Source organism: Coptis chinensis, chromosome 9 (genome assembly GCF_015680905.1).
Source record: "Coptis chinensis isolate HL-2020 chromosome 9, ASM1568090v1, whole genome shotgun sequence".
NCBI lineage: Eukaryota > Viridiplantae > Streptophyta > Magnoliopsida > Ranunculales > Ranunculaceae > Coptis > Coptis chinensis.
The window spans coordinates 9079036-9106170 of record NC_141464.1 but is presented as its reverse complement, the minus strand read 5'-3'; the positions used below and the strand labels follow the sequence as shown (position 1 = coordinate 9106170).

General features: G+C 36.2%; 1 protein-coding gene and 1 long non-coding RNA gene across 10 annotated transcripts; both read left to right on the top strand.

The window, feature by feature from the left end:
* The first annotated feature begins 8720 nt into the window (after positions 1–8720).
* On the top strand, positions 8721–11412 carry LOC147474693 (uncharacterized). Of its 3 annotated transcripts, none has more exons than XM_086584548.1 (4): positions 8721–9167; positions 10193–10419; positions 10600–10782; positions 10896–11412. In XM_086584548.1, exons 1-4 carry the CDS (start codon positions 8780–8782, stop codon positions 11289–11291), a joined length of 1194 nt encoding a protein of 397 aa, XP_086440674.1. In that variant the 5' UTR covers positions 8721–8779; the 3' UTR covers positions 11292–11412. The 3 variants fall into 3 exon arrangements, 2 of the variants coding, with proteins under 2 accessions (XP_086440674.1, XP_086440675.1); XM_086584549.1 differs by having other exon boundaries at positions 8725–9167; positions 10193–10269; XR_015209145.1 differs by lacking the exons at positions 10600–10782; positions 10896–11412 and having other exon boundaries at positions 9026–9255; positions 10193–10569.
* Positions 11413–18188: 6776 nt separating this feature from the next.
* On the top strand, positions 18189–26038 carry LOC147474692 (uncharacterized). Of its 7 annotated transcripts, none has more exons than XR_015208215.1 (8): positions 18189–18852; positions 19132–19677; positions 19801–19909; positions 20471–20512; positions 20868–20925; positions 21028–21111; positions 21994–22127; positions 25228–26038. It is a non-coding gene; the product is annotated as an uncharacterized LOC147474692 (long non-coding RNA). The 7 variants fall into 7 exon arrangements; XR_015208216.1 differs by lacking the exon at positions 25228–26038 and adding an exon at positions 22232–22554; XR_015208218.1 differs by lacking the exon at positions 25228–26038 and having other exon boundaries at positions 19263–19677; positions 21994–22554.
* The last annotated feature ends 1097 nt before the right edge of the window (positions 26039–27135 follow it).

Below are 27135 nucleotides of genomic sequence, written 5' to 3'. Positions count from 1 at the left end.
TTGTCGGTCCTCTAGCACCTATAAGAGGTAAAAGATGATTCATGCTCGCAGTCACAGACTATTTCACCAAGTGGGTAGAGGCCATAGCCTTACAACACATAAAGGAGCAAGATGTGATAAATTTTCTTTTTGAAAGAGTAATATGTCGATACGGGTTGTCATATGCCATTATATCAGATAACGGGCCACAATTCGAAGGAGGAAAAGTAGAAGCTTTCTTGGAATCATACAAGGTGAAGCATTTCACATCTGCGCCATATTATGCTCAGGGTAACGGGCAAGCAGAAGCAACAAATAAAACCATTATGGATAATATCAAGAAAAAGCTGGAAGACAAGAAAGGTCTCTAGGTGGATGAATTAAATAGCGTTTTATGGGTTTATAGAACGACACCTCGAATTGCCACGGGTGAATCTCCTTTTACATTAGCTTATGGCATGGAAGCAGTAACCCCATCAGAAATGGTGGTATCGACATCAAAAACCAAAGTCTTAATGAATGACCAAAATAATGAAGTAATGGCAGCAGAAGTCCTCAGTCTCGAGGAAACAAGAGATCAAGCAAGATTAAGGCTCAACACATACCATCAGCAACTCAGAAAAGCTTTCAACAAGAAAGTGAGAGGAAGACATTTTCAAGAAGGTGATTTGGTCTTGAAAATGGTTACTCAAGAAACTAAAGAGAAAGGGGCTGGCAAACTAGCAGCAAGCTGGGATGGGCCTTATATCATTCACAAAGTGGGAATCAATGGAGCTTACTACTTAAAAACGGCTGAAGGTGTAATATTACCAAAGCCTCAAAATGTAAGCAATTTGAAAGAATTTTATTAATAAAGAATATTCTAAGTATCATGATGTATTTTTTCAAAGTTATGCATTCAATAAAGAGACTGTTATTTCCAAAAGCAATATCTATACAAATATCGTAGATCCTTGTATCTCTAGAATTATATGTTGATAACAGGTCAAACAAAAATCCTGGTGATCTGTAGATCCTCATCTCAATACTAAGTCAAACAAAAATTCTGGTGATCTGTAGATCCTCATCTCGATACTAGGTCAAACAAAAACCCTGGTGATCTGTAGATCCTCATCTCGATGCCAGGTCAAAAAAATCTAGTTCTTGGCAACAATGTCGAGTTCGGGTAAAAAAATCCAGTTCTTGGCAGCAATGTCGAGCTCGGGTAAAAAAATCCAGTTCTTGGTAGCAATGTTGAGTTCGGGTCAAAAAATCCAATTCTTAGCAGCAATGTCGAGTTCAGGTAAAAAAATCCAGTTCTTGGCAGCAATGTCGAGTTCGGGTAAAAAAATCCAGTTCTTGGTAGCAATGTCGAGTCCGAGTAAAAAAATCCAGTTCTTGACAACAATGTCGAGTTTGGGTAAAAAAAATTTGGTATTGGCAGAAATGTCAATATGAGGTCAAGATCATGATGAAAATCCTGGTATTGGTAGAAATGTTGATATCAGGTCAAGATCGTGATGAAAATCTTAGTATATGTGGTATCGTAGGCTCGATACCAGGTCAAAGAAAAAAGAGGCAGACGCCTAAGGTATGTAACAATAAGGAATATTTTCTTTCTTATTTTTCGGTTCCAAATATGTCAGGGGAATAATATCGAATTTCAAATTTGTTCTTTTTAAATACTTGCAAATTCCATTTGATAGAGTTGCACTGAAAATTTGGTGTTTAAGCAAAAGTGTGTGATAATAATTCATTAAAAAGGGAAAACATAAGCAAAATAGGGTTGTTACACATCGAATATAAAACTAAATAACATAAAGAAAGCATTAGTCTTCATCTTCATCGTCATCCTCGTCTTCATCGCCATTTTCATTCTCATCATCACCATCGTCACCATCATCCTCATCATCACCGTCAGTCAAAGACCCATCATTATTTTTTTCATAACAATATGGGTCTTGAAGCCATTCATCTTCATATTCTTCTTCTTCTTTGTCTTCTTCTATTATTATTTCTTATTCTTCTTCTTCTAGCTCTTTTTCATCATCGGAATGCTCGGTGGTAGGACAGTCTGACCAGTGTGACCATTTTGGAATAACCATAAAAACAACAAGAATAGTAAGAAAGTATGAAATGAGAGACATTTTTTTTGCTTAGGATTGGTTGTTTTCAATAAGAGGATTACAAAAGATAGTTTAGAATAATGTAGGTGAAGGTCTTTTTATAGTAGTAAAAAATTATTAAAATGAAGGAATTTAATGGTGATTAGCAAGAAAACGAGATAGTTTAATGGTGATTAGCAAGAAAATGAGGAAAGTTAATGGTGATTAGCAAGAAAATGAGGAAAGTTAATTAGCAAGAAAACGAATAAATTTAATGGTAATTAGCAAGAAAACGAGGGAATTTAATGGTGATTACTAAAAAAAACAAGGAAAATTAATGAAAAAGTAATTCTTGGTAATCTGTGCGTGGGACAGTTTAAGGTTTAAATGATAATTCACTAAAATTTAATGGCGTGGTTAATTCAGTGCATGTTGGGTTTTGAGCTAGTTGGTTGAATTTATTTGTTATTGGTAAATATGAGTTTTTATATGGAGTAAATGTTACAAGGTCTATTACCAAATTTGTCTTCAAGCAAGGTTACGAATTCGAATCCTGGTATCGGTACCAGGTCAAAGAAAAAATCCTGGTGATATGTAGATCCTCATCTCGATACCAGGTCAAAAATTATGGTTCAAAGACAACGGTATCTATAAAGATATATCGATCTCGAAGATATGATATCAATCGATACTGCTTCTAGTTGGAGTGGTATCGAAAGTCTAAATTCCTTTTCAAAATCTTACTAAGTATCAATTGATACTGCTTTTAATTGGAGTGGTATCGAAAGTTAAATTTTCTTTTCAAAATCTTACTAAGTATCAATTGATACTGCTTTTAATTGGAGTGGTATCGAAAGTCGAATTTTCTTTTCAAAATCTTACTAAGTATCAATTGATATTGCATTTAATTTGAGTAGTATCAAAAGTCAAATTTCCTTTTCAAAATATTATTAAGTATCAATTGATACTGCTTTAAATTGGAGTGGTATCGAAAGTCGAATTTTCTTTTCAAAATATTACTAAGTATCAATTGATACTGCTTTTAATTGGAGTGGTATCGAAAGTCGAATTTTCTTTTCAAAATATTACTAAGTATCAATTGATACTGCTTTTAATTGGAGTGGTATCGAAAGTCGAATTTTCTTTTCAAAATCTTACTAAATATCAATTGATACTGCTTTTAATTGGAATAGTATCGAAAGTCGAATTTTCTTTTCAAAATCTTACTAAGTATCAATTAATACTGCTTTTAATTGGAATAGTATCGAAAGTCGAATTTTCTTTTCAAAATCTTACTAAGTATCAATTGATACTACTTTTAATTGGAGTGGTATCGAAAGTCAAATTTTCTTTTCAAAATCTTACTAAGTATCAAATTGATACTGCTTTTAATTGGAGTGGTATCGAAAGTCGAATTTTCTTTTCAAAATATTAATAAGTATCAATTGATACTGCTTTTAATTGGAGTAGTATCGAAAGTCGAATTTTCTTTTCAAAATATTACTAAGTATCAATTGATACTGCTTTTAATTGGAGTTGTATCGAAAGTCGAATTTTCTTTTCAAAATCTTACTAAATATCAATTGATACTGCTTTTAATTGGAATAGTATCGAAAGTCGAATTTTCTTTTCAAAATCTTACTAAGTATCAATTAATACTGCTTTTAATTGGAATAGTATCGAAAGTCGAATTTTCTTTTCAAAATCTTACTAAGTATCAATTGATACTGCTTTTAATTGGAGTGGTAACGAAAGCCTAATTTTCTTTTCAAAATATTACTAAGTATCAATTGATACTACTTTTCAGTGGAGTGGTATCAAAAATTCAAATTTTCTTTTTAGATATATATGTTTTTAAGTGTCAAAGGCTACTAACAGATATATTGTAAATATAAACAAACCAAAAAGAGCAAAAGAGATCTATTTCATATGGCGAAGGATGTTTAAGAAAATACGGCAAAATAGACAGCTCATTGTATAAATATTACAAGTTGGAGCAAATTTCAGCTCGTGGTGGAGTCTTAGGGTTGACTAAGAACATTGCATCTGGCCTCGAGATCTAAGTCAACACCAGCAAGCATATCGATTCTCTCTAGAGTAGAGGGATCAAGACGAAATGTGTCAAGAATGAGAGATGGGTAGCCTCAGTCTCGGTGGGGTTAGTTTTTTCCACATCATCTTCATTGCTGGTTTTCTCAGTCTCGATAGCCTCTGCTACATTAGTATCATATACGACAACTTCTTTCTCAACATCGAGGGCAGCAGCTTCAGACGGAATATCGCTCTCATCATCATAATCAAGGTTATATTGAGTAATAACATCTGCAGGAAGGTATTGTTTGAAACTCTCCATAGTAGAAACACAATAATTCATATTATGATCAGCTTCCACCAGTTCGAGATCGGCCTTTGCTATTTCGGCCACGAGTTCAGCTTTTTCTTTCTCAAAATTTATTCTTTCTTGTTTGAGTTTCGCTTCCATATCGGCATAAGAGCGCCTCAATCCCTCAGTCAATTCGGTATTCTCGTCAATAAATGTCTTCAGATTGGCATTCATAGTTTGACGAGCGGTTTCGGAAGCATTGAGTTTGGTGATGGTGAGAGCGTGGTTTTTCTTTTCTTCTTCAAAAGAGTGCTCTTTGACTTTTTTCAATTTTTCATTATCTTCCCTAAGAAGGTGGAAGGAAGTCATATCGTTCTCAAACTGACTGACCGCAGCAACTTTAGCCTGAAATCAAGAATACAGAAGATGAATACATTATAAATAATGGGCAAACCGTTATAAGAGTAAAGCCAAAGGTATATACTTACTTTTTCGAGGGAAGAACACAAAATGTGAAATCGTTCAGTAATGGGAATTTCAGCCATCGATAATCGATCTCGAGGAAGAATCATGTTCATAACTAAAGTTTCTCCGAGTCTAGGTGTCGGAGGATCAGAAAATAGAGAAGAAGATTTTAGAACCCTTTTCTTGTTGCGAAAAATAAAATCAGCCACAAAAACTTCAGATGAAGAAGAAGGACCATGAGCAGTGAATGCAGCAGTGGGCTGAATAGTGGCTGGAATAGCTGAAGATTTCGAGAGCACAGAGACAGGTGCAATAGTGGTGGTAGTTTTTGCAGTCTTAGATACCTTCGTAGTTGGTAGCACTTCAGTGGTACAAGGTTCCTTTCTTTTCTTTTGATAAAGGCCAGTATCGACATGTTTTTCTTTGGAAGGAATTAGAGCCTGGAAGAAACTACCACCTGTTGATTTTTTCGTGTTTAGAAACTTGTTGGTGGATTTGTCTTGATCACGAGGAATGCGAGATGCCATATCTGTGTACAATAAGTAGTGGTGATCAAACACATCTTGCAAAAGTGGATAATTATAGAAGGCTGGAACTTCTTGTTTGATTTTGGGAAAAAGATCTTTAATCATATTAAAACCATTAATCATATAATCAAAATAACATCGAGGAGTGTTATCAGGCAATTCAGAAGAATCAAAAGTTTTTCTAAATCCTTTTTCATAAGAACAAGGCTGTAATGAACATGGAGCAACTTTGGAAGGTATAACAGGTTGGGGAGGTGAATGATCTTGACCTCTAAGCACATTACTCTTTAAGGTATATAAAGGAGCGACATAATTGTCGACATCTTGTAAGTCGACATTCGAGGCTGGATTTCCATATTGATAAACACCAATTCTAGCAGTTATTTCTTCATTAGTGCCTTTTAGAAACTCCATTACTCTAGTAAACTCTCCACGACCTCTTGAAGTCGCAGGTTTTAGTACTGAAACATGGGCACAAGGCTAGGCCAATCAGATAAAAGGTACGAGATGGAGTGTCGAAATTTTGTTTCAAGAGATGGGGTCATAAATAACGTACCTTTAAGATTAAAAACACGGTGTACCAAGGAGGGAACAACGACAGAAGCAGATGACTCCTATTGACCAGATATAATGAGATGATAGAGTGGCCATCTAAAGTCACTATATCTCGATTCACTCTTATGATACCCTGTCGGTTACTTCATTTCTTGGGATAAAAATAGCCACTAGGCTCAGTTAAACCATTTTTGTTTTTTTCAGTACGTTCGACAAAGGTATAGTGGCTCTGAGTGTCGATAAGCCGGATTTTTTGGGATCTCCGCATGTCAGGTTCAAGATGCGCATTATAATAGTTGCAAATGTACATTGGTCTCCAAAAATTGCTCGTGCCTTGGCCAGGAGAGATGGTCAAATGGCTCTGTACCTCTCGATCGAGGTCAGTCAAAGAAAGTCGCAAACCAACAGCTAGTTGATCTACAGTGATGATGATTGACTGGGCATCACCACTTTGGCATTTGGTACCTTTCCTACATCCAGCATAGTGTTGAAGAGTGACAGTATCGGGTATCTGATATGCATCTCTAACTAATGCTAAGTTGGGTCTTTTCAGGAAATGAGGATTTAAACCATCACTCCATATGCTGTTGTCCTCCATAATTTCACGCTCGGATTCTGAGGTCACAATCTCGAAAGGATGACATGCTAGGCCATCAACAAGATACGTTGGGCGCTATGCTGGTTTATCAGTTTTAGTCCTTTGTGATGTCGAGGCTGATCGAGGAAGAAGAGCTGGTTATATCTTCAGACTCGATACCTTCATTCGACATATCGGTATCACTAGAAACAATAAATGTTTTATTAGAATTATATCCTTCATCGATACCACTATCGCTATACTCCGTACAATTGTATAATATATTATTTGTTATACACGTATTAAGTTTTCGTGGTAACAATGATGGGTTTCGAGGTGATGATGTGTGTCTCAAAATCATACGTTCTTGACGTCGAAGCCAGGATCATTTCGAGATTGTTCGCCTAAAATTAACATAGTTTTTCTCCTAGCCATACTGAAATAGATCAAAATATATAATTCAAAAATCTAGTTAGTATAGTGGTTGTACAGATAAAAAATTCAAGTTCAAACTCTAACCCTCTTAATTTAAGGAAAAGAACAGACGTGACATTAAGGATAAACAGAATAAAGGAAAAGCGATTATGATAGCAAAATAAGCATATTAAAGTTTTATTCTAACTAACATGTCAAGTTTACAGGAAAATATAATGAAGAGGACAGCGAGTAATTCCAAATCGAAGCTTTTCAGGTTTGTTAATGGTGATGGGGTTTTGAATGTTTTGAGCTTTTTTGCTAATAAGTGAAGAGAGAGAAAGTAAAGGCGAGGTTTTATTTTTGATATTTTGATGTGACTTTTCTGATCCAACAGTAACTGTTTGATAATTTGAATTTTGAATTATTTCAGATTGAATTTTTGGGTTTTTTCCGTTTGTTTCTCGAAACATTCAAAAATTGAAAGTTTCAAGAGGGGGTGATGTCGTAGGCAAATATTGTCAACCCGATATTCCAGCCCGAATATCTTGACTAACTCGAAATATCGACATGACTGTCAGTATTTTGCGCATAAGTTCATATATTACAGGAACAAGCGCGAAGAAAGGAGAAGAAAGGGAATGGACACGCGTCAGGATAGGATTGGACACCACTATATCTGAAGGACTATATAAAGTGATGATTATGAGAAAGAAGATACATTCGATTCATTATAGAAATACTTATAAAACGAGAGAGAGAGAGAGAGAGAGAGAGAGAGAGAGAGAGAGAGAGAGAGAGAGCAACTTTGTAACCACCATTAATGATCAATACTAAAGCTTGAGTTTTATTTCTTTCCTATTATCCTTCAATCCAAACTTTTAATATTAACTTAGAAAACTGGATCACTACACCTTCAACCTTTTAATATTAACTAGAAAAATGGACTGTTTTTTACCAGGGCCGGCTCAACCCCCTAGCAAAATAGGCTGCTGCTTAGGGCCCCGCAGCCTAAGGGGCCCCAATATAATTTAGCCCAATGCTTTCTTTTCAGCCTACAATCGTTTTTCTGGCCCTTATTTAAGGGTTAGATAACGTACATTGGAATCTATGAAATAACGTTAGATAACCATTTGTTTCCCTCGCTTTCTCCAACGTTTATCTTGCGTTCTCTGACCAAAAAATTCCTCGCATCCATTGGCATTTAGCGTTCTCTGACCAAAAAAATTCCTCGCATCCATTGGCATTTGAACTTTGCCTAGGCCCTGATTGTCTTGAGCCGCCCCTGTTTTTTACAGTAGCAAGAACAGCAAAGATTCACAGTAACCATGAAGTAAAAGTATGGTGTTTTGAGAACCTTGCTGCGTTGTCTTAGTTACTGGTCTCACTCTCAATATCAGAATACCTAAACTTGATGTGAGACTTACATCGAATATTGTTCAACACATACATGCTACTCCTCGACCTCTTCTTGCCATCGATTAGCTCTGCTGCTTTAACAAGTCGAGCCTGTGATTGAATTTATGACAAATAATGTGGTTCCGAAATCAAGACAGTATATGTGGATGGATCCTTTTAATTACTGTCTTCAGTTTGGCGAACAAATTAAATATTTGAAATCTTGCAATATTTGATTATTTTGTACTGTCTTACTTCCAAGATAGAAAATAAAATAAAAGTAGACATCAGATACTGGTTCTTATCCATGATAATGTAAACGATTGCGGCCTGCTTTATATTTTATGCTGAAGTACAGGACCAAAAAAGGCCAATTTCTTACCACCTTGTCTATATTAATGATTGGCAATATGATTACATAAGAACAAACAGCATGCCATGTTATTAACGTGAACAAATGAAGACATCTCCTCGAATCATCCGTATCCATGGATTATATTTGTCTTTTACGAATATAAGAAATCAAACTTACAAACAAAATTGTTATTCACAGCAAGGAAGGATGGGCAGTGTTCAAACACTAGTTTGTGTTAAACAAGTGAAGCAGGATGTACCAGAAGAGTGGGATGAGACCATGCCATTGCCTGGAGACATTATTGAAGCAGTAGCAGAAGATAAGGGTGAAGAGTTGTTTATGCCAACTAAAGTGAGATCAGAGTTAAGTTCTCAACTTGGGAAACTCAACAGACAAGTTGACTCTGTTGGGTTAAAGTTAGAAGAGGAGATAGTACACACAAGCTTCAGGCAATTGTCGTGCAAGAACGTGGTTCTAAGTTACAAAGAAGGTATACTATTAGAGCTGTTGATAATGATAGACATGTAGCAGTTTTGGGTGATTGTACCTTGGACCAGTGCACTGAGCTTCGCTTCAGGGTAAGATTAGTTCTTTCTGGAGTTTGGACTTTCGATACCTTTTTTCAATTAATCATCTCCTGTTTTGAAGATGTTAAAAGAACATTCCTGTGCGAAGTTAGGCAAAAAATTAAAAAACGTGTCCAAGATGCAAGCCTGAGTCCCTTTATCCCAATTCCAAACAACATCCATTAAGTAGTAGGATGGGAGAAAAGTACAAATAGGAATGTTTAACATGTTAGCAGTGGCACATTTTTTTATTAATTTTTCCAATCCTGGCTTGGGATAGATCATGGTTAGAAAATCCCCTGCCCACTGGCTGGCATGCTAAGAACAGAATGGTCTATTTTTTTTGGGTGAACTAGTGTTATCCCCTACTAGATGAGCCAATTAGGATTTCTTCCCACTAGATGGGAAATTAGGGTCTTCCCCTAAATACACACAAAATAATTCGGTCAACCCAATTTGACTTTTTTTTTGTGTGTATTTAGTGGGGAGACCCTAATTTCCCATCAAGTAAGGAGAAATCCTAATTGGCTCATCTAGTGGAGAGGTAATATTGGTTAACCCTTTTTTTTTTTTTTTATTTAATGTTACTTATTGAGTCTGATTTTAGCCTTCGCTCAAGGTTTCACAACCTGATCGATCGCCAATAAAATGTGATAAGCATAATATGTACAATGAACGAAACATTTACCAAATGATTGGTAGAGGAGTATATAGGCATATAGCCAAATGCGGAAGAATTGTGCGATTGTAACTTTTGTCAAATATGAAGCACATACTTGTGTATGTATGTATACAAACGTAGTGTACACAAATCTAGATGAAAACATATAGAAAAATAATTGGCTGGGAGTCGTGTCCATAGTCAAATACACCAAGCAAAGAACAAGTATGTATGCAATCCTTGCTTTGAAACTAATAAAACCAATGAGTACGTTATTGTGAAATGCAGAGAAGAGTAGAACTGTAGTGAATGTAAGTGAAAAAGGCTTCAGGAAGAAAGGAGTGAAATATGATTGGAAAAAGAAGGTGGGAATTTACTTGCCTGATCAACGATCTACTGTTGTTAGCTCCATACTCTTTCTACCTCTACCGGGGGAACACACTGTTGGATCAACCACATCAAGATCCATGGCCTGGTTTGCTGCAGCAGGTTCTTCTGGGGCTCCTCTCATCTTTGTAAACATCCAAACAGAAGAAATCGTCACCTCGGCATTCCCATATACCCATCGCTTGATTTTTTTATTTTTTTATTTTAGTGTTGGTTGGATATGGGTTTCACATCTCTAAACTTAAATGTTCAATCTGAAATTTGGTGATTTTTTTTTTTTTTCATTCTGCCACTTTTCTGTATTGAAGGAGAGAAGTAATTCTGTTGGACGAGAAATGACTTGGGGCACACAGCAAACTTTCAACACGACCATCAATATTGTGCAAGGAGTACGTCTATGGTTTTTGCCTGGAGTTCTAGAGATTCCTATTATGTTAACACCAGAGCCAGGTGAAAGTCGTTTTGGAATGGATATCAAACGAACCGAAGAGGTGATTTCCCTCACAAGGAACATACAATATGTTCATAACTACATATAAATAGCTTTCTGAAACCTAGCTTACTAGGAAAACATTATGGACCTGACTGAATTTTATTTATATAGGGTTTCATCTGCGTTCACACGGTGGCAAAAGGGTCTGCAGCTGATCGTGCTGGATTGAGGCAGTTACAAGAGCAAGCAAGTGAGATAGGACACTTGGTCATGATATCCAGACTAGAAGGAAAGAGTCTTATGCCTTCTATGGTTTCTTCTAGTGGCCTCATTCATTGTTGTGACAGTATCGAAGTGAAGGACACCCTTGCATATGCTATTGAGAAAATGGATTGTATCAGCCTCCATATCATGGAATGGGCTGACCACAAAGTTCCTCCTCACGTTCCTCGTGACGTTGGTGTTGCCACCCTCAGGCCTCCAAATGATTCCTCCTCACCGCCTATTTTTAGTCCAACTACAAAAAATAATTTTGATGAAGAACGAGCCAACTTAGGCTTAAGTTAGTCGCCACTATGTATATAAACAACTGAGCTGGAAATAATTTGTAAATGATTTTAATTCCTTTTAAACAAGACGACCCTTTTTTTTAGCCTCAATCAAGAGAATTTATAACATCATTGAACAATTTGACAATGTTTGTTTAAAGTCATGTGTATGTAGATTAGGAGACGATCGAACAATAATATGTTTACTACTAATCGCATTATTGATTATTCTCACAAATAGTTTGGGTAGAAAGGCTTGTCTTATGAGATCGAACAATAATATGTTTACTACTAATCACATTATTGATTATTCTCACAAATAGTTTGGTCATATTTATTGATTCATAGAGATTACACTTTCCTATAATACAAAATCATATAATCTGCATATGGAAAGAAATCAACATGAATATCTTCTGTATCCTCCAACACACCCCCTCAAGCTGGAGTACGTGAAGATATCTATCAAGCCCAACTTGATAATAAAACTATTGAGCAATGAGGGTCCAACTGGCTTGGTGAACATATCGGCCGTTTGTTCTACAAATCGAACAAACACTGGAACAATAATAGCAGCTTTGACCTTCTCACGTATGAAATATATATCTACCTCAATATGTTTCGTCCGCTCATGAAGCACGAAATCTGAAGCAAGCATGATAGCTGAGTTGTTACCGCAAAGCAACTTCGAAGAAGGCCCCACTAGAAATCTTAACTCATCTTAGAGAGAACGTAACCAAAGAAGCTCACAAGTTCTTTGAGCCATTGCATGATATTCAGCCTCTGCAGAAGATCTGGAGGTAACATTTTGTTTTTTTTTCCAAGATATCAAGGGTGACCCAAATAAGTACATAAACCAGATGTTGACCGCCTATTTGTCTTGGAACAGCATAGTCTGCATCTGTATAACAAGACAGTCCTGATTGTCTACCTGATGCATAGAATAAACCCCCCGCTACACACAATTGAGTTACTGATTTCTTTAAAAACAGGCTTGCCCACACATTTTTACAGCTGCCAACTAGTAAAGTTGGTAAAACCTTTGGGTGATGATACCAGAGGTCTGGGGTTCGAACCTCGTCGTATCTATGAGTTACTAATCTCGTTTAAAAACAGACTTGCCAATAAAAAAAAAAAGTCCTGGGCATGACTTGAGATACCTCAGGATATGATAAACAACATCCATGTTAGATGTACGGGGAGCATGCATAAATTGACTAATTAACAACACTAACCGCAAATTAAAGGCTACATCAGGCCTGGTGTTAGTCAAGTAAATCAATCTCCCAACCAAACGCTGATACTGAGATGGATCAGAAAGTAATTCTCCAGACTCATAAGAGAGTTTCGTATTAGGATCCATAGATGACAAAGCCGGTCTACATCCTAACATGCATGTATCATTCATTAAGTCTAGAATATATTTTCTCTGAGATAGAGAAATCCCATGTTAGGAATGTGCTACCTCAATACCTAAGAAGTAGCGAAGGGGCCCCAAATCTTTCACATCAAATACCTTACTCAAATCAGATTTTACTTGAGCAATACCAGATATATCATAACTTGTAACTATAATATCATCAACATACACAAGAAGGAGGGCACGATGTCCAAACTTGTTCATTCGAACGAAGCAAGTATGATCAGATTGGCAGCGGCTGAAACCAAGAGACAACACCACCTGGCTGAAACGAGAAAACTAGGCACGCGGTGATTGTTTTAAACCATATAGAGATTTCTGAAAACAACACTTTCCCAGCATACACCCCCTCACCGTGAAAACCAGGTGGAGGATCTATATAAATAGTTTCTGTTAGATCACCATAAAGAAAAGCATTCTTGATATCCAGCTGATACAGAGGCCAAGAATAAGAAGATGCCAATGAGATCAAAAGCCGTACAAAAAAGAGTTTTGCCACACCCCGAATTTCGACAAAATCGGAAAAATAATATTTGTTCCCGACTCTTCGATTTTCGAGGTGTGATGCACTCTCAACTTCCAAAAAACCCATAACCTGTTTAATTATTCCAATAATTTGAAACCAATAAAAAATATTTTTATATAAACAAAAGTTCTCTTCATTACAAAAATTCACAATTATGATTAAGTTATAAATTTCCTTTCAATAACTCTTTAATTATAACTACAACTAAAAATACAAAAAAAACATTGTCTCAACTAAAATCTATTGCACCTCAAGGGAAAACAAAACATATCATATAATGAGACGCTAGCGCAAACCACAAGCAGCAACCAACCTTCTTCAAGACTAATCCTGTCAAGACTTATCAACTATGTTCATTTTATGAACACACTCGGTAAGCAAACATACAAATTGGGTCAGCATTATAAACAATGCTGGTATGAGTAGCCCTAAAATATCAATCATATTTATACATATATATACATAATCAATAAGGCAGTTAGTTCCTCCAATCGGTTTTAACATCCAACGAATAATACAACATTCTTAAGTACAATAATTAAGGCAGGTAGTTCCTCCACTGAGGCGCCTTAGCTTCAAACCGTACTAAATTAACTGTATCTAATAATATAATAACCAAACTAAAACTTACTCTATACTTACACTGGTGTAAGCCAAATCACAGAGTGGGTCACACCTGCATAAATAATCAATTCAACCCACTCTCCTGCAAAACCATTGTGAATGCAACCTAAATCACAATAAATCATTTATTATAGATTTAACGTACACTTTGATATATCATCACAATTATTATTTAAAGTTTCTTCAAGTGTCTCTAGAATCACATCGTCTCTATGTCTTACTTAGTTTCCCTGGCTACTATAATCGCTCCCCAACGCCGAACATGTACATCCACATGCCTCCCCTCACGTAATAAACCACTCCGTGCGTAATTACCATAAGCGGGATATTGCATACCAGGTAACCCCCACACGAACGTCATTATGTGGGTATTGCCACTATTCGGCATAAAATATCGCGCGTCTCGTTCTAATTTTGCGAATGAAATAATCAAGCCACTATTCGGCTACAATTTCCCTACACATGGGTCAATCAACATCTCATACACCTTATACAAGGGCCAATCATATCACATACGCCCAACACATGGGCCAAATCACATGAGTTGTGGTAGCTTGGTTCTAAGATTTTCGTTAAGTAATTTATTCAGGTAACATACATTTATATCTCATAACCATTTCACTTTATCAAGTGCATGTCAAATAAATTATTGCACTAAGCCACAATATTTAGAAATATCTCAATACATCTCATAACATTATACTACCTCATAGTAGCCACAGTCCCTTGGAAAATATCCACAAATATTATACTACCTCATAGTAGCATCTCACAGATAAAATGATGGAGCGTTTGTATTTATTTCTCAAAGATATTGCATTTAATAGATATCCTAACATACAATATTATTTAACAGAACAACAATTTCAACCTACCACATAATGTCACAATTGCTCCAAACGTACCGCATAACATTTTTATAGTGTTTTAGGAATACTATGTCTCCTAAAATTTCGATCTCGTCCCGTGTCAAAAATTACACCATATCAACGTCAAATCTTTTTTAGATAATGACTAACCAGTTTATACATGCTTCCACAACATTCACTACACTATAACAAGGATTTTCTAACAATTGCAATTTCTCATTTGTAACGTATATTGATCTGTTAGTAAAATAATAACACTTAGAGCATCTTTAGGAGAGCAACCAAAAAAACACCAAAATTTTGAACCAAAAAAACACCAAACCAAAAAAACACCAACCATCTTTAGGAGCAACATCAAATTTTCGACATCAAACTACGCGGTTTTGGATAAACTGCGCCATATAGCCCACGCAGTTTTCCCAAAACCGCGCCACTAAAGCGCATCTGATAGGCCCAAGCCCACGTGGTTTTGCGAAAACCGCGCGGTGTTATGAACACCGCGTGCTACTTCTATATATACATGACCAAGACCGCGCAGTTCAATCACTTTCAACTTTTCTCTCAATTATAAACCCTCTCCTTAGTAAAAAAACAAAAACAAAAACCTACCTAAACTCTTGAAATTTTATATGGATCCTTTTGAACCTTTCGAGGGTGATGATTGGCAGTACACAAACGACATTGGCGATGGAGGAGAAGAACCCGAGGATGTCGTGCCTACTGATAGACATCCCTATGTACTAAAGTATCAGATGAACGACTTCGATTGGCAATTTGCACCCGGTGAAGCACTTGATATGGAAGTTGTGTCTTCTAATACAGAACACGTGTCGAGTGCAGTGGCTAATATTCAGGTAATTAATTAGTTTTGATTAAATATTTTGAATATTATGCATTAATTAGTTGAGTTAGACTAATTAATTATTTATCTTATACGCATTATTTTTTTTTTCATAATATCAACATGTTATTGACTACCGAGTTAGATCGGCTTTACTTGGTGTTAGAGAGTGGTGAAAGGTTATTAAGAGTTTGGATGAGTTTGTACACATTAGAGATAGTATTTTGTATACACCTTTAAGTCTTTTGGTTGATGTGGATTATGAGAAGGCTGATTGGGCAGTGGTCATAGCTTTAGTAGAAAGATAGTGGAGTAGAACTCATACATTTTATTTCCCTTGTGCGGAGTTAGGGTTCACACCACTAGACTTCACCATGATTTCTTGGTTGAGTATCGGTATAGGCCAACCGATACCTTTTCATACAAATTATGAGAATATGGATAGTATGCTTATGAGTTTTCCTCTCTTGGATGCGGATGTTTATGATTCTTCTGGTATTAAGCTATCTCATATTAAGACTGCATATATGGAACCCCTCTTAGATCCTGATATACGAGCGGAGTTAGCTTTAACTGTTCTACCTGGTAGTGAGGGTGTTGATGTATATGTTAGGGTTTTTTGATGTTTTTTTATTGGGCATGTTCTGTTTTCCAATGGTCATTCTACGATACGACTGAGATATTATGCTTATGTATCTGATTTGCATACTATGAGAGATTATGACCTAGGTAGCTCAGTATATGCCACATTGATAACGGCGTTAGATAAAGCTTCACAGACATTCGGAAGTAGAAGTCCTCAAATTGCAAAATTCACAAGACTTTTAGAGATTTGGTTTTATGAGTACTTTCGAACTCTTTGTCCTAACATAGACATGATTGCTAATACTTGCCCTAGATTTGGTAGTTGGTCAGGGCCTCACTTGACTCGTAACAGGGAGCATATTAGAAATAATGTATGTATGGCTCGTGCTCAGATTGATATTAGATCATTGTCATCTATTGAGTGAAGACCTTGGCGTTTGTCTACTGCCTTTGACGATCCAGTTGTGCAGCATGTTTGTGTGTTGTCACGTCACAGAATTGTTTTTGTCACACATGATTGTAAGGTTTGGTACTGTGGCAACAAATGTTGGAGGCAGATGACTGGACGTTATGGAGTTCCATGTGCTCCCATGCCAGATGTTAGTGATGCGAAGTCGTGGGGTAGAACTCAAGTTCATGAAGTTCATGCCAGTTGTGGTCCTTGGCCAGATGCGTCTTCTTTTGTTGTTAAGCAGACTGCTGATCAGTATTATAGATGGTGGAACGTGTCTCCATGGGTCAGTTGTTGCCCCCTGTTGGTCGGGCTAGCAACTTCGAGTTTGTGGGCCTGGAAGGGATGAGACGTGAGCTACGTATTTCTCATCCACCACAGCCGTTTACAACCCACAACCTCTGAATGCATATCATCTAGCTCATGTGTCTGCCAGTAATCCTCAGATGTTTGCCGTGTGTGGACCTGATGGGGAGGCTACTTACATTTCCATTCCTGAGGTGCCTCATGCTCGTTGCCATGAGTTAGAGCCGCAGATTGATCAGTATACCATGGTGAGTTTAGTTATTTTATTTTTCTTATTCATTATATATATAATATGTACTCACAATGTATTTTCTTGGATTTTCAGGCTGAGATTCGGGAAAGATATGAGAACCAGATGTGTATGTTTGATAGGATGAGGACTGCCGTATATCATTATAGCCAATAAAGGGAGGAGGCATATTTTCAGACATATCAGCAATCCCAACGTACGTATGACGAGACTCGAAAAGCGTATGAGGATATTCAGCAGGTGTACACGCAACAACATCAGGGATATGAGGAACTTCAGGCTGAGGTAGTTAACCGTCGTGCAGACAGAGAAGATCTTGATTCTCAGGTTAAGAACTTAGAGGAGCAGCTTTGGAATATCCAAATAGAGATAGGAAAGGCATCGAGTGGTAAAGAGCGTAAGAAAAAAGTTAAATAAATTTTATGTAATATGATAGGTTTTGGATCATTTTGGATATTATATCATAATCATAGATTTTGGATTGCACAATTCTTAATTCCTTAATTTCTTTAATTTTTTCGATTTTAGATCACAATTCTTAATTTCTTCAATTGCACAATTCTTAATTTCTTAACTTCCATGCACAATTCATAATTTCTTAAGTTTTATCCACCACACTTCTAAATTTTTAGAAAAAACGCACGCGGTGTTGGCAAAACTGCGCTAATAGAAGTCTAAGCCCAGGCGGTGTTGACAAAACCGCGCCATAGAAGCCCATTTAGCAGCCCAAGCCCACGCAGTGTTGGCAAAACCGCGTGGTTTACCGCGTGAGTGATATAATACAGCACCAAAGTTGGAACCAAATATTGGCCGATTTGGTGTTTGGTTTGGTGTTTTGATCAACATGTGACTCTCCTGAAGTTGAAAAAACAAAAAATTGTTGGAAATTTGGTGTTTGATGCTAGGTTGATTTCACTCCTAAAGATGCTCTTAGTGTTCCGTTACAAAGTTACTTAACCGTTAGTAAATTACCGAATTATTTTGTGACGAGTTATTAACTAACGGATGTACAAGTGTGCCAAAGAATTTTGGGTTCATTGAAAAATTCCGAAAACTCAGAACACCTCAACACCCGCTTTCTTGTTTATTATTCCCCCCTTTATTTCCTTTTCAACAAAGAGAAGACTTCATTCCACAGTTCCATACTTCCATTAGACCATTGCCGAAAGAAAAAACACTTTTGTACCAGAACCACCATATAGATTATAGAGCACGATGAAATGGCGAAAGAGAGACGGGGTTTGGAAGCCACAGTATTATGCAATTTTACCACCCACCCCTTTTTAGTTCTATTTTATAATTTCTAGACCTAGGGTTAGGGTTTTAGTATATGAGAAATGGGGTTTCTTGGTTTTACTCTATGTTGGCCATTCTCCATTCAATAAACTGTTTCAGTGGTTAATTTTGGAGGAAGTCGTGGTATGATTATTCTCATCAGGTATGCATTGAAAGAGATGAATACTAAACTCAAGATATCCCCTCTGCACGCGGAAAGGAAAAGCGACCGAAAATCCTATGTTTGGAGTGAGTCGATTTCTCGCTGGTTCTTCTTTTTTCTTTATCATGGAGCTAATTCAAAGGCGTGGTTTGGGTCTCAGTTAGAAAGCGGGTTGGAAAACAAACCTGGATCCTATTTCCTCCAAGAGCCCTACCGATTGAGAAGGAGATTAAGTGGAAAACCACTGAGATTGGATCTCTCACGGAAAAGGTGAGGCCTTAATTTTTTTCTTTCTTGTACCTAACCAGAACCATGACCATCATCTTTCTTATGAGACTTCTTTCTTTACTCGGAAGTACTTTCGGTGTTTTTATAGCAAATGCATCCGGGCGTTTTCTAGGATCAGAAGGAACCGCTATAATGACCACCCCAGAATTTCTCCTTCCTTTATTTGTGCTTGTTGTAATTTTCACTATAATTTATCGAATTCTACTTTCGAAAAAAAAAAAACCCGCTAATGTCAGCTAACTAGCTACCTCGAAGTTACAGGGATCTGCACTATGCTATGGTCTTCTTAACTCTGCTCACTCCTCCCTCCGGGAACCAGACCGATCTACCAATCAAATCAGTGAAAAACGCTCTCCATTTGTACTTGGCTTGAATCGTTCATCTTTGAATAGGTAGCCCGGTTAACCAGAGAACCTAGAGGGACTTCCTGCCATACAGGAAAGGAAAGACCTGGGACCAGTACCCGACCCAATCTCGACTAAAAAAAAAGAAAAACAACAAGCACCTTTGGACCCTGACGTGAACGGCAGTTCGTTATTCATACTGGTTATTTATAGAGCAGGTCTTCTGTTCGATATGCTCATACGGGAGAAACAGACTATCACGATTGGGTCGACCAGGCCAGATCATGACATTAGGGACCATTATGGGCGGGAGAAAAGGAATCTCTTGGTTCAGATGGGAATGCGTCTGTTGTATCTGATAGTTCCTCCGGAGCAGACTTAGCAGACTAGTTAAGGAACAAGAGAGGCAAGAAATCCAAGATTCAAAGACTCGTGGTTAAGTTTGCAAAGTATTACACACTAGGTCAGTAACATTTTAATATATTGATTATTTTCTAAACTTAAACTTTCTATACATTTTTCAAGAACAGTTGACACAAAATTACCTACTTATTTTGATTATACTAATGCGTTTTTTATTTTGCAGTGGTATTGCTTTACTTTTTGAGGGGTTTCTACTGCACTTTCTTAAACTAGTGTGTCTACTCCCGTTTTATTTCAGAGTATTGGAAGTTTGGATCCTCTCGGCTGAAGATGTGAGCACACTCAATCTTATCTACTACTAGTTCCATCTTAATTATTTGTAGTAGAGGTTAGTAGCGTAAATTTCATATATATGAATAAGTTTTGATTTTGATCAATCTAGAACTAGTTAAGTATTCAAATACTTGAAAATACTATAGTTAAACAAGCACATCTATTAAATTTGGAATATTTTGGATACCACTACTAGTAGGTGAAAGCACTAAAAGTCAGACAATTTTTTGCCCAAATATCCACTGATAGTGTATAGTGTAAAAACTATTGAAGTGATGCGTAAAAATGACTATGTGCAATTACTAAATGCATATCCTTGTGCTTAAGACACTGTTTTCTTCAAGGAAAAGAACTCGGATGATGAACCAATCTAGATGATTGGACCTGGAGTTCTGTTGTTGCTTTTCTTTTAAGCGTGCAAGCTATCATTACTTTGTATTTGGGTCAAATTTCAATCCTTGGCGAAACTATTGCTGCTTCTTTAAATGTTTGAGTATTGGGATTGATCATTATTTAATGTACAAGACCTACTTAATGCATTTAATTCGCACTGTTTGCAGGATAGTTTAATGGCATCAAGTGGCCAATCTTCAGTCCCTCAGGTGAGGAAAGCCTATAGTTATTGCATGCTTTGACTCGTTTAGCGTAGCTGCATCTTGTGCATCTCTAGACATTCTCTCATTTTTCTCATTTTTTTTTCTCTATTGGTCAAGCTAGGTCAGTGGATTTCCAGAATATAGAACTTAAAAAAAGTTGGAAAAATTACGTAGTTATATGGTTTTGTTAATGTTTACAAGATTTACGTTCGCAATACCTACTATATGCATTGTAGTATATCTTTCGATGTTATCTTAGTCTGATTATGCAGAAGTGTGAGTGCTGAAGATTTCTACCCTCCCATAATTTTTACTCCTTATATTACTTTATAGTTGATAACAACACTCGTGCTATTTGCAGGGAAGATTTTAAAGCTGGGTTGCAAGGCTTTAAGGCTCGGCTTGCCAATTATGAGAAGGTCCGTTTGTTTAAATTCTCATAGTCAGCCTTGTGATATAACTGTCATTCAAAGTTGTATCTTAGTTTGGAGTGAACTAGAACCATACGTCTTTCTTAACAGGTTTATGAACCTGTTGAAGAAGGATCTTATGTCAAAGTGATTGACATGGCCAGTGGGCAAAGTGGGCAGATACAAGTTAGTGTGGTTAGTTGTTCATTTTTTTTTTAATTTCACAACAGAAACATATAGGTGATTCTCTTTGCTTGATCTAGCCCTTAAAGTTTCCATATGTAAAATAGTTGGAAAGTGCTTAAATTTAATTGATCTTACCCAAGATTTTTCAGATGAAGGTATTTATTGACTTATTGTTTCATTCTAATTCATTAGTCATGTTTAGTCCTATTAAAATGTCACTCTTGACATATAAGCTATAAATAATATCTATACAGTTTTTAGTTTAAATTAGAGTAAGCAAATTCCATGAATTTAAGCTGAAGGTCATAGCGGAACTTATACTAATAAGTGCAAGTTCACTGGTTGGAAGTCGAGGCTTCCTTAATCAGGAATTTCTGTTGAAAAAGGAGTTAAATACGTGAATCCACCTAGTGACTCGTACGTGTCTTCTGTAGGAGCTAGATATGCACTTACAGTCTTTTAAATTCTTTTAGTCAGACTTTGAATTGTTGGGAGATATCTCACATGAGAACCTTAATATTGGGCGTAGCCGTGTTAGAGTGATTGGAAACAGAGTCTCTTTTTGTTTTCCAACTTGAATTCAAAATCTCTGAACTTCTCCATTGAATTGATTTAAAATGCGAATTAACAAGTAGCATGACAAATTAACAAGTGCTACCAATCATAATGTTAATGTACTAAAATGGCCTTCAGATTGGTTTTTAGTTTGTATGCAATGGTGATAAGGTTACAAGTAGCACTACAGTGTGGTTATTAAGAGTTTTTAATGCACATGAAGATGTTGTTATAATTTTGTGTTAGCATGTTTATTTTTCCCGAATGAGAAGTTAAGAACTGAGTTCATTTTGTCTAATTTACTTATGTATAGATATACTACTTTTACTTGAATAGGTTGTGGGATGAAATTAAGGATTGACGACCACGCTATGAAAGATTTTATATTCAGTGTTCAGAACAAAGTAAATGATATGATGTTCTCTTCTCCAAGTATGCCAGATGACCAGCAAAAGATCGACAATAAAAGAGTATGCACATTTCTTCTTATAAATCCTACATACCTATTTAGCACGTCTTTTGGTTGTGACTTATTTGGCAATCCTTGACTCCGTGCAAATTGAATTTGTGCTAGAAACTATATTGGATATCAAGAACAACAATAGAAAGGCTAAACAGGATCCTGCTTATTGTTTTTCCTGTTCATTGTTTTTCTTCACTAGGCACCACTCAGTACAATATGAATATATACATTGATGTTTTCTTTTAGTAATGAGAATTTTTGGAACCCAAGTTTGCGAGCGTCGAGATTTTGTGAAAATATAAGCTATATTTGGTTGGCACATGAGCCTAGAGTATTTTGTTGGTTTTTTTTAGTTGCGTTTTAATATAGATGAGTGTAATAATTTGATTACTAGAGTTTACTATTTTACTTGGTTGGCGTGGGCATTTAGAACATTTTGTTGTTTTTCATTAGGTTTTGTTGTGTGAATGAATGGAAGGAATTTAATTATTATATTTTGTTAGAGTTATTGATGAATAGAAGAACTTAAGTGATACATTGTGAAGTAAAAAAAAGTGCAGGTACAGGTACGTGCACCAGTACAGGTGGCCCACATATAAAAGGGCCACAGAAACCAATTTTTTTTTTTTTATACAATGAAAATTCATTAGTAACGGATACACAACCGTTAGTAAAAGAAAATCAAAGTGACGTTTATATCCGTTACTAAAAGAGGATAAACAAATTTGGTAACTGTTACTAATACATTCTAACAGTTATGTATCTATTCCTGAAATTAATTTCAATGATATTTTATAACTGTTAGTAAATTTTGTAACGGATAATAAGTGTTACAAATATCCGTTACTAATATTTGTCATGCTTTTGTGTCAACGCAAAATAACTGTTACTAATATTTTTTGTAACAGATGTATATCCGTTACAAATAGACTGTTATGGTATAGTGATTCTACCATTTGATTAGTCCATAAAAATTTAATACAATTCCGGCCACCACCAACCTCTATTCCTCCACTCTCATCTCAGTGGTTTTGATCCTGGTGAAAAACCCTACCCTTTTAATTAATTAACACACAATTCAATTTTTATTAATTGTCGAGATCACTCCCCAATAGATCTTGACCACCATTAATGCTCTTTCCAAGCTTCCACAACCCCCCATTAAATCAACCAAACATCAACCCTTAATCAACCAAACATCATTTAACCATACCACAACAATAAAAGATCAAACCACAGCAAAAGAGTTCAAACAAAAAAAAAACAGGACGATTCTTGGGCTCGCGCCGCCATTAACAGCCCGTAAGGTTCAACCGTTCACTTGAGTTTTGCAGTTTAGCGAAACAATATATGCTAACCTTTAACATTTTATCAATTCGACAAGATGAGAAAAATAACGACAGAGGAAAACATAACAAAAATTGAGCGGAAAACTTTGACAGTAAAGTTATCTCTGTCTAGATGATAACTACCCAAAACTGTGTTTTAAACCCCGTAGAGACATTATATTTGGGTCAATTATGTGTTTAATAAATGTAAATTAATTGTATTTTCATGTTTTCACAGGTTTCAATAGACAATGATAAAATACACACAAAACCTGCATTTTAGCATGAAATACAACCGAATAAAGCTTGGACTTGAAATCTTCAGTATCAGCTCATTTAAAACTCCAAACTGCCAGCAAAGCTCATGGACTCAGAGAACCATGAAACAAGTTGAAGAATCTAAACTTGAGTCATTAAGCTAGCTAAAAAAGAAATTTTGGTCAAACTTACCTAAATCAGCCCAAAAGTCAGGAGAAAACTTCAAATGGCGATATCTTCCGTCTCCTAACTCTGATTCAAGCATTTGACTAGCTAAAATGATCAGCGCAGAAAACTCTACGTAACAGTATCTAACTTCTAAAAAATGGTCATACAGTTTGGAATATGAAGATAAAGCCAAAGCCTGTTATTATTTAGTCCAAACCCATTACTATTCTAGAGAATATTCAGAGAATATTTAATAGAATATTCTTCGGGATATTATATTTTATTTGTAACTGTTAGATTTATATTAGATGGATTGAATCTAGACCGTCAGAAAAACAATAAATAGAAGGTTCTAGTTTTAGTTTTTCTGATGGAATGGTTAGCATTCCATTAGTAGGAGTAGAGTAGTTTACTGCTTTCCTAGTGTAATAAAGAATTTAATTTCCAGTTTTTAATTAAAATATTTTTAATTTAGTTTTATTTTATGTTAATTAGAATAACAATTTAGTTTTGTGATCTCGGAGTAGAAACTCTGCCTGAGTGAAGATTATATCTGTTAGGGAGAATGTTTCAATAATTATAATGATTAGGACCCAAGTAAGTTTACCCAGAGATGAGGTTCTGAATCGATTCAACGCGCTAATAACGATCGTTCAGAGATGAAGAGTCGTTATTAGGGATAAAAAATCGAGACTAATTTTTTTAACGGAGATATAATTCGCTCAAACGGATTTTTTATTTCCGAAATCAAAGTCTATTTTATTTTATTTCCATCATTTTGCTCACCTAAATCCATTTTCACAAACATCATGTGATTGAATTAGTTTTTGTTTATAAATAAATTTTTGCAATTTCATTGATATGCGAACGAAATGACAAACCCAACCGCTATTTTACAGATAGATCAATGGCGCCGCTGCGTTTTCCTTGAATTTGCAAAATAAATTAATTTGGTCACAACACTTGCATAATCATTTCTATTCCCTCCACAATTTTTCATTTTCCTCTAAAAAAAACCACCAAAAAATCAGCCAATTTGTGGTTATGGGCCTAGCTGGTCGCTGAAATGGGGGATAATAAAAAAAAAAAAAAAAACACGCACCCATCGATTTTTTTCTGTTTCTGTTCGTCTCTCCCCATTTTCATTTTTCACTTCTCCTCTTCTCCTTCTCTGCAACCCTCTTCTCCTCTTCACCAGCATCAATCAATAATAATAAATCATTAATTCCTTCTCGTATCCACCATCAAAACCCATCCCCACCGCCTGTACCACCATCATAACCATTTTAAAATTCTTTCTTGTATACTCGAACCTATAAGTTCTAAATTTCGTTCTTGATCTTCTAATTGCAGATGGAATCCTTTGAAAAACTTTCTGTTGAAACTGTGAAGTGAAGAGCTGTGCATTCCTGCGTCGAGGTGTTGCTGCTTCTTTGCTAGAGGTGGTGGCTGTTATTGGCGAACTGGAGGAGATCGGTGGTGCTGGATTGAAACAGTGGTGTTTGGTCGTGCCTGATCGATGGTGAAGTCGTGAGAAGAGAGTGTGCTCTCTGTTAACAGCGTTGGCATTGCTGAAAAAAGTGAGGAGGTGGTGATGATAACGGTAGGTCGATGAAGAAGGTGATGTGCTGTTTTGGTGGTGCTGGGTTGGTTGTGTCTAGGTTGTGTTGATTGCTTGGTTGTGTTCGGTGGTATTATCATCTCTTATTGCTTGCTGCTACTCCCTTTGTTTGTGGTGTTGTTCGTGAGGTCTGTGTGTGTGGTACTTGCATGACCTGTGAAGGATTGCAAGTATGTACAAAACTGAGGTAGTAGACTAGAGATTGGTGGATGAAGTGAACTGCTTGATGCTAGTGCGTTGTGTGAGAGAGTGCTAAGTTAGTGTAACGTGTGTGCTGATTTTTTAGGATTTAGTGAAACGTGAGTGTGCTGTGTAGTGGGGTTCAAAGTGAGGAGTTCAGTATATATGACTTCGTCATTCACAAGGTAGCGTTGTATAAAAATAAGTCCTCTTAATTAGCTGCTGTAGTGCTGGATAAGGCAGTAGAGTCTGCCCTTATGGTGGGATTGAGATATAGAGTGTGAAAGTTCATTGTGGGGAACATAAAGGGACCACAACATGGGGCACTAAAGAAAGCAGTAATTGCACTTGACTATTTTCAAATGGACGGTGGATGTATAGTTAATGTACACTTTCTTTTCAAATCCAAGTTACGTTCACAAGTGTAGTCAAAGTGGTTGACACAAAAAGAAAAAAATAAAAAAGTTTTCTAGCTTTACCACCCCCTCCCCAAGAACTAGGCCAATTAGTTTTACCCTCCAGTTATTTCATTTAGAGGTTTACTCCCCCAAGATCACACCCATCCAAATCAACTGTTATCTTTTTGGTCAATACATGTAAAAAGACTTCATTGTCTCTTGCCCTTTTATTAGTTTTCTAGCTTTACCCCCCAAAACTTAGGCCAATTAGTTTTATCTCCCTAGTTCTTTCATCTAGAGGTTTACTCTCCCAGAACTTAGGCCAATTAGTTTTACCCCTCTAGTTCTTTCATTTAGACGTTTACCCCCCCTCCAAGACCACAACATATTCAAGTCAACTGAGTTTGACCGTAATATTTTTGGTCAAGACAAATGAAAAGACTCTAATGTCCTTTTCTAGATATAATTACATAAATACCTTGTTACTTTGGTGAAGACAAAATTGAAATTCAAATCATCTAGGACACATGTCATGATTTTGTGAACTCTATCCGACGGCCATACACCATCACTACCATCACTGTAGCATTATCTTCTCTAAGCCATACACCACTACCACATAAAAAAACTTCATTGCCCTTTCACGGTTGATTTTCTCCTAGCATACATATAGCTTTTAACAACCATGAGGTTAATTATGTAATTTCATAATGTTAAGGGTGTGGATGTCATTTGATAAGGATTGGTGGTAGCCGTCGGATAGAGTTCGCAAGATCATGACATGTGTCCTAGATGATTTGAATTTTGTTTTTTTTGTATTTGCCAAATTATACCTGTAAAATTTATAGCTTTTAATTATACCAGAAAAGGGCATTAGTCTTTTCATTTGTAGAAAACTATTAAAACAAAACTTCACAAAAACTCTTTTTGACATTGATCAAAAAGATGATTTTTGAGGTGTGATTGGGGTGGGGTAAAAAAAAAAAAAAAAAAAATAAATAAAATAAATAAAAAATAAAAATGGAGGCACCTATTCAGATTTTAGACACCCTATCAAAGTCA

Coding starts and splice junctions, on each gene's coding strand:
- LOC147474693 (XM_086584548.1), top strand. CDS start 8,780: ATGAAGACATCTCCTCGAATCATCCGTATCCATGGATTATATTTGTCT. Junction 9,168..10,192: donor GGTTCTAAGTTACAAAGAAG/GTATACTATTAG, acceptor TGTGAAATGCAG/AGAAGAGTAGAACTGTAGTG. Junction 10,420..10,599: donor CTGGGGCTCCTCTCATCTTT/GTAAACATCCAA, acceptor TCTGTATTGAAG/GAGAGAAGTAATTCTGTTGG.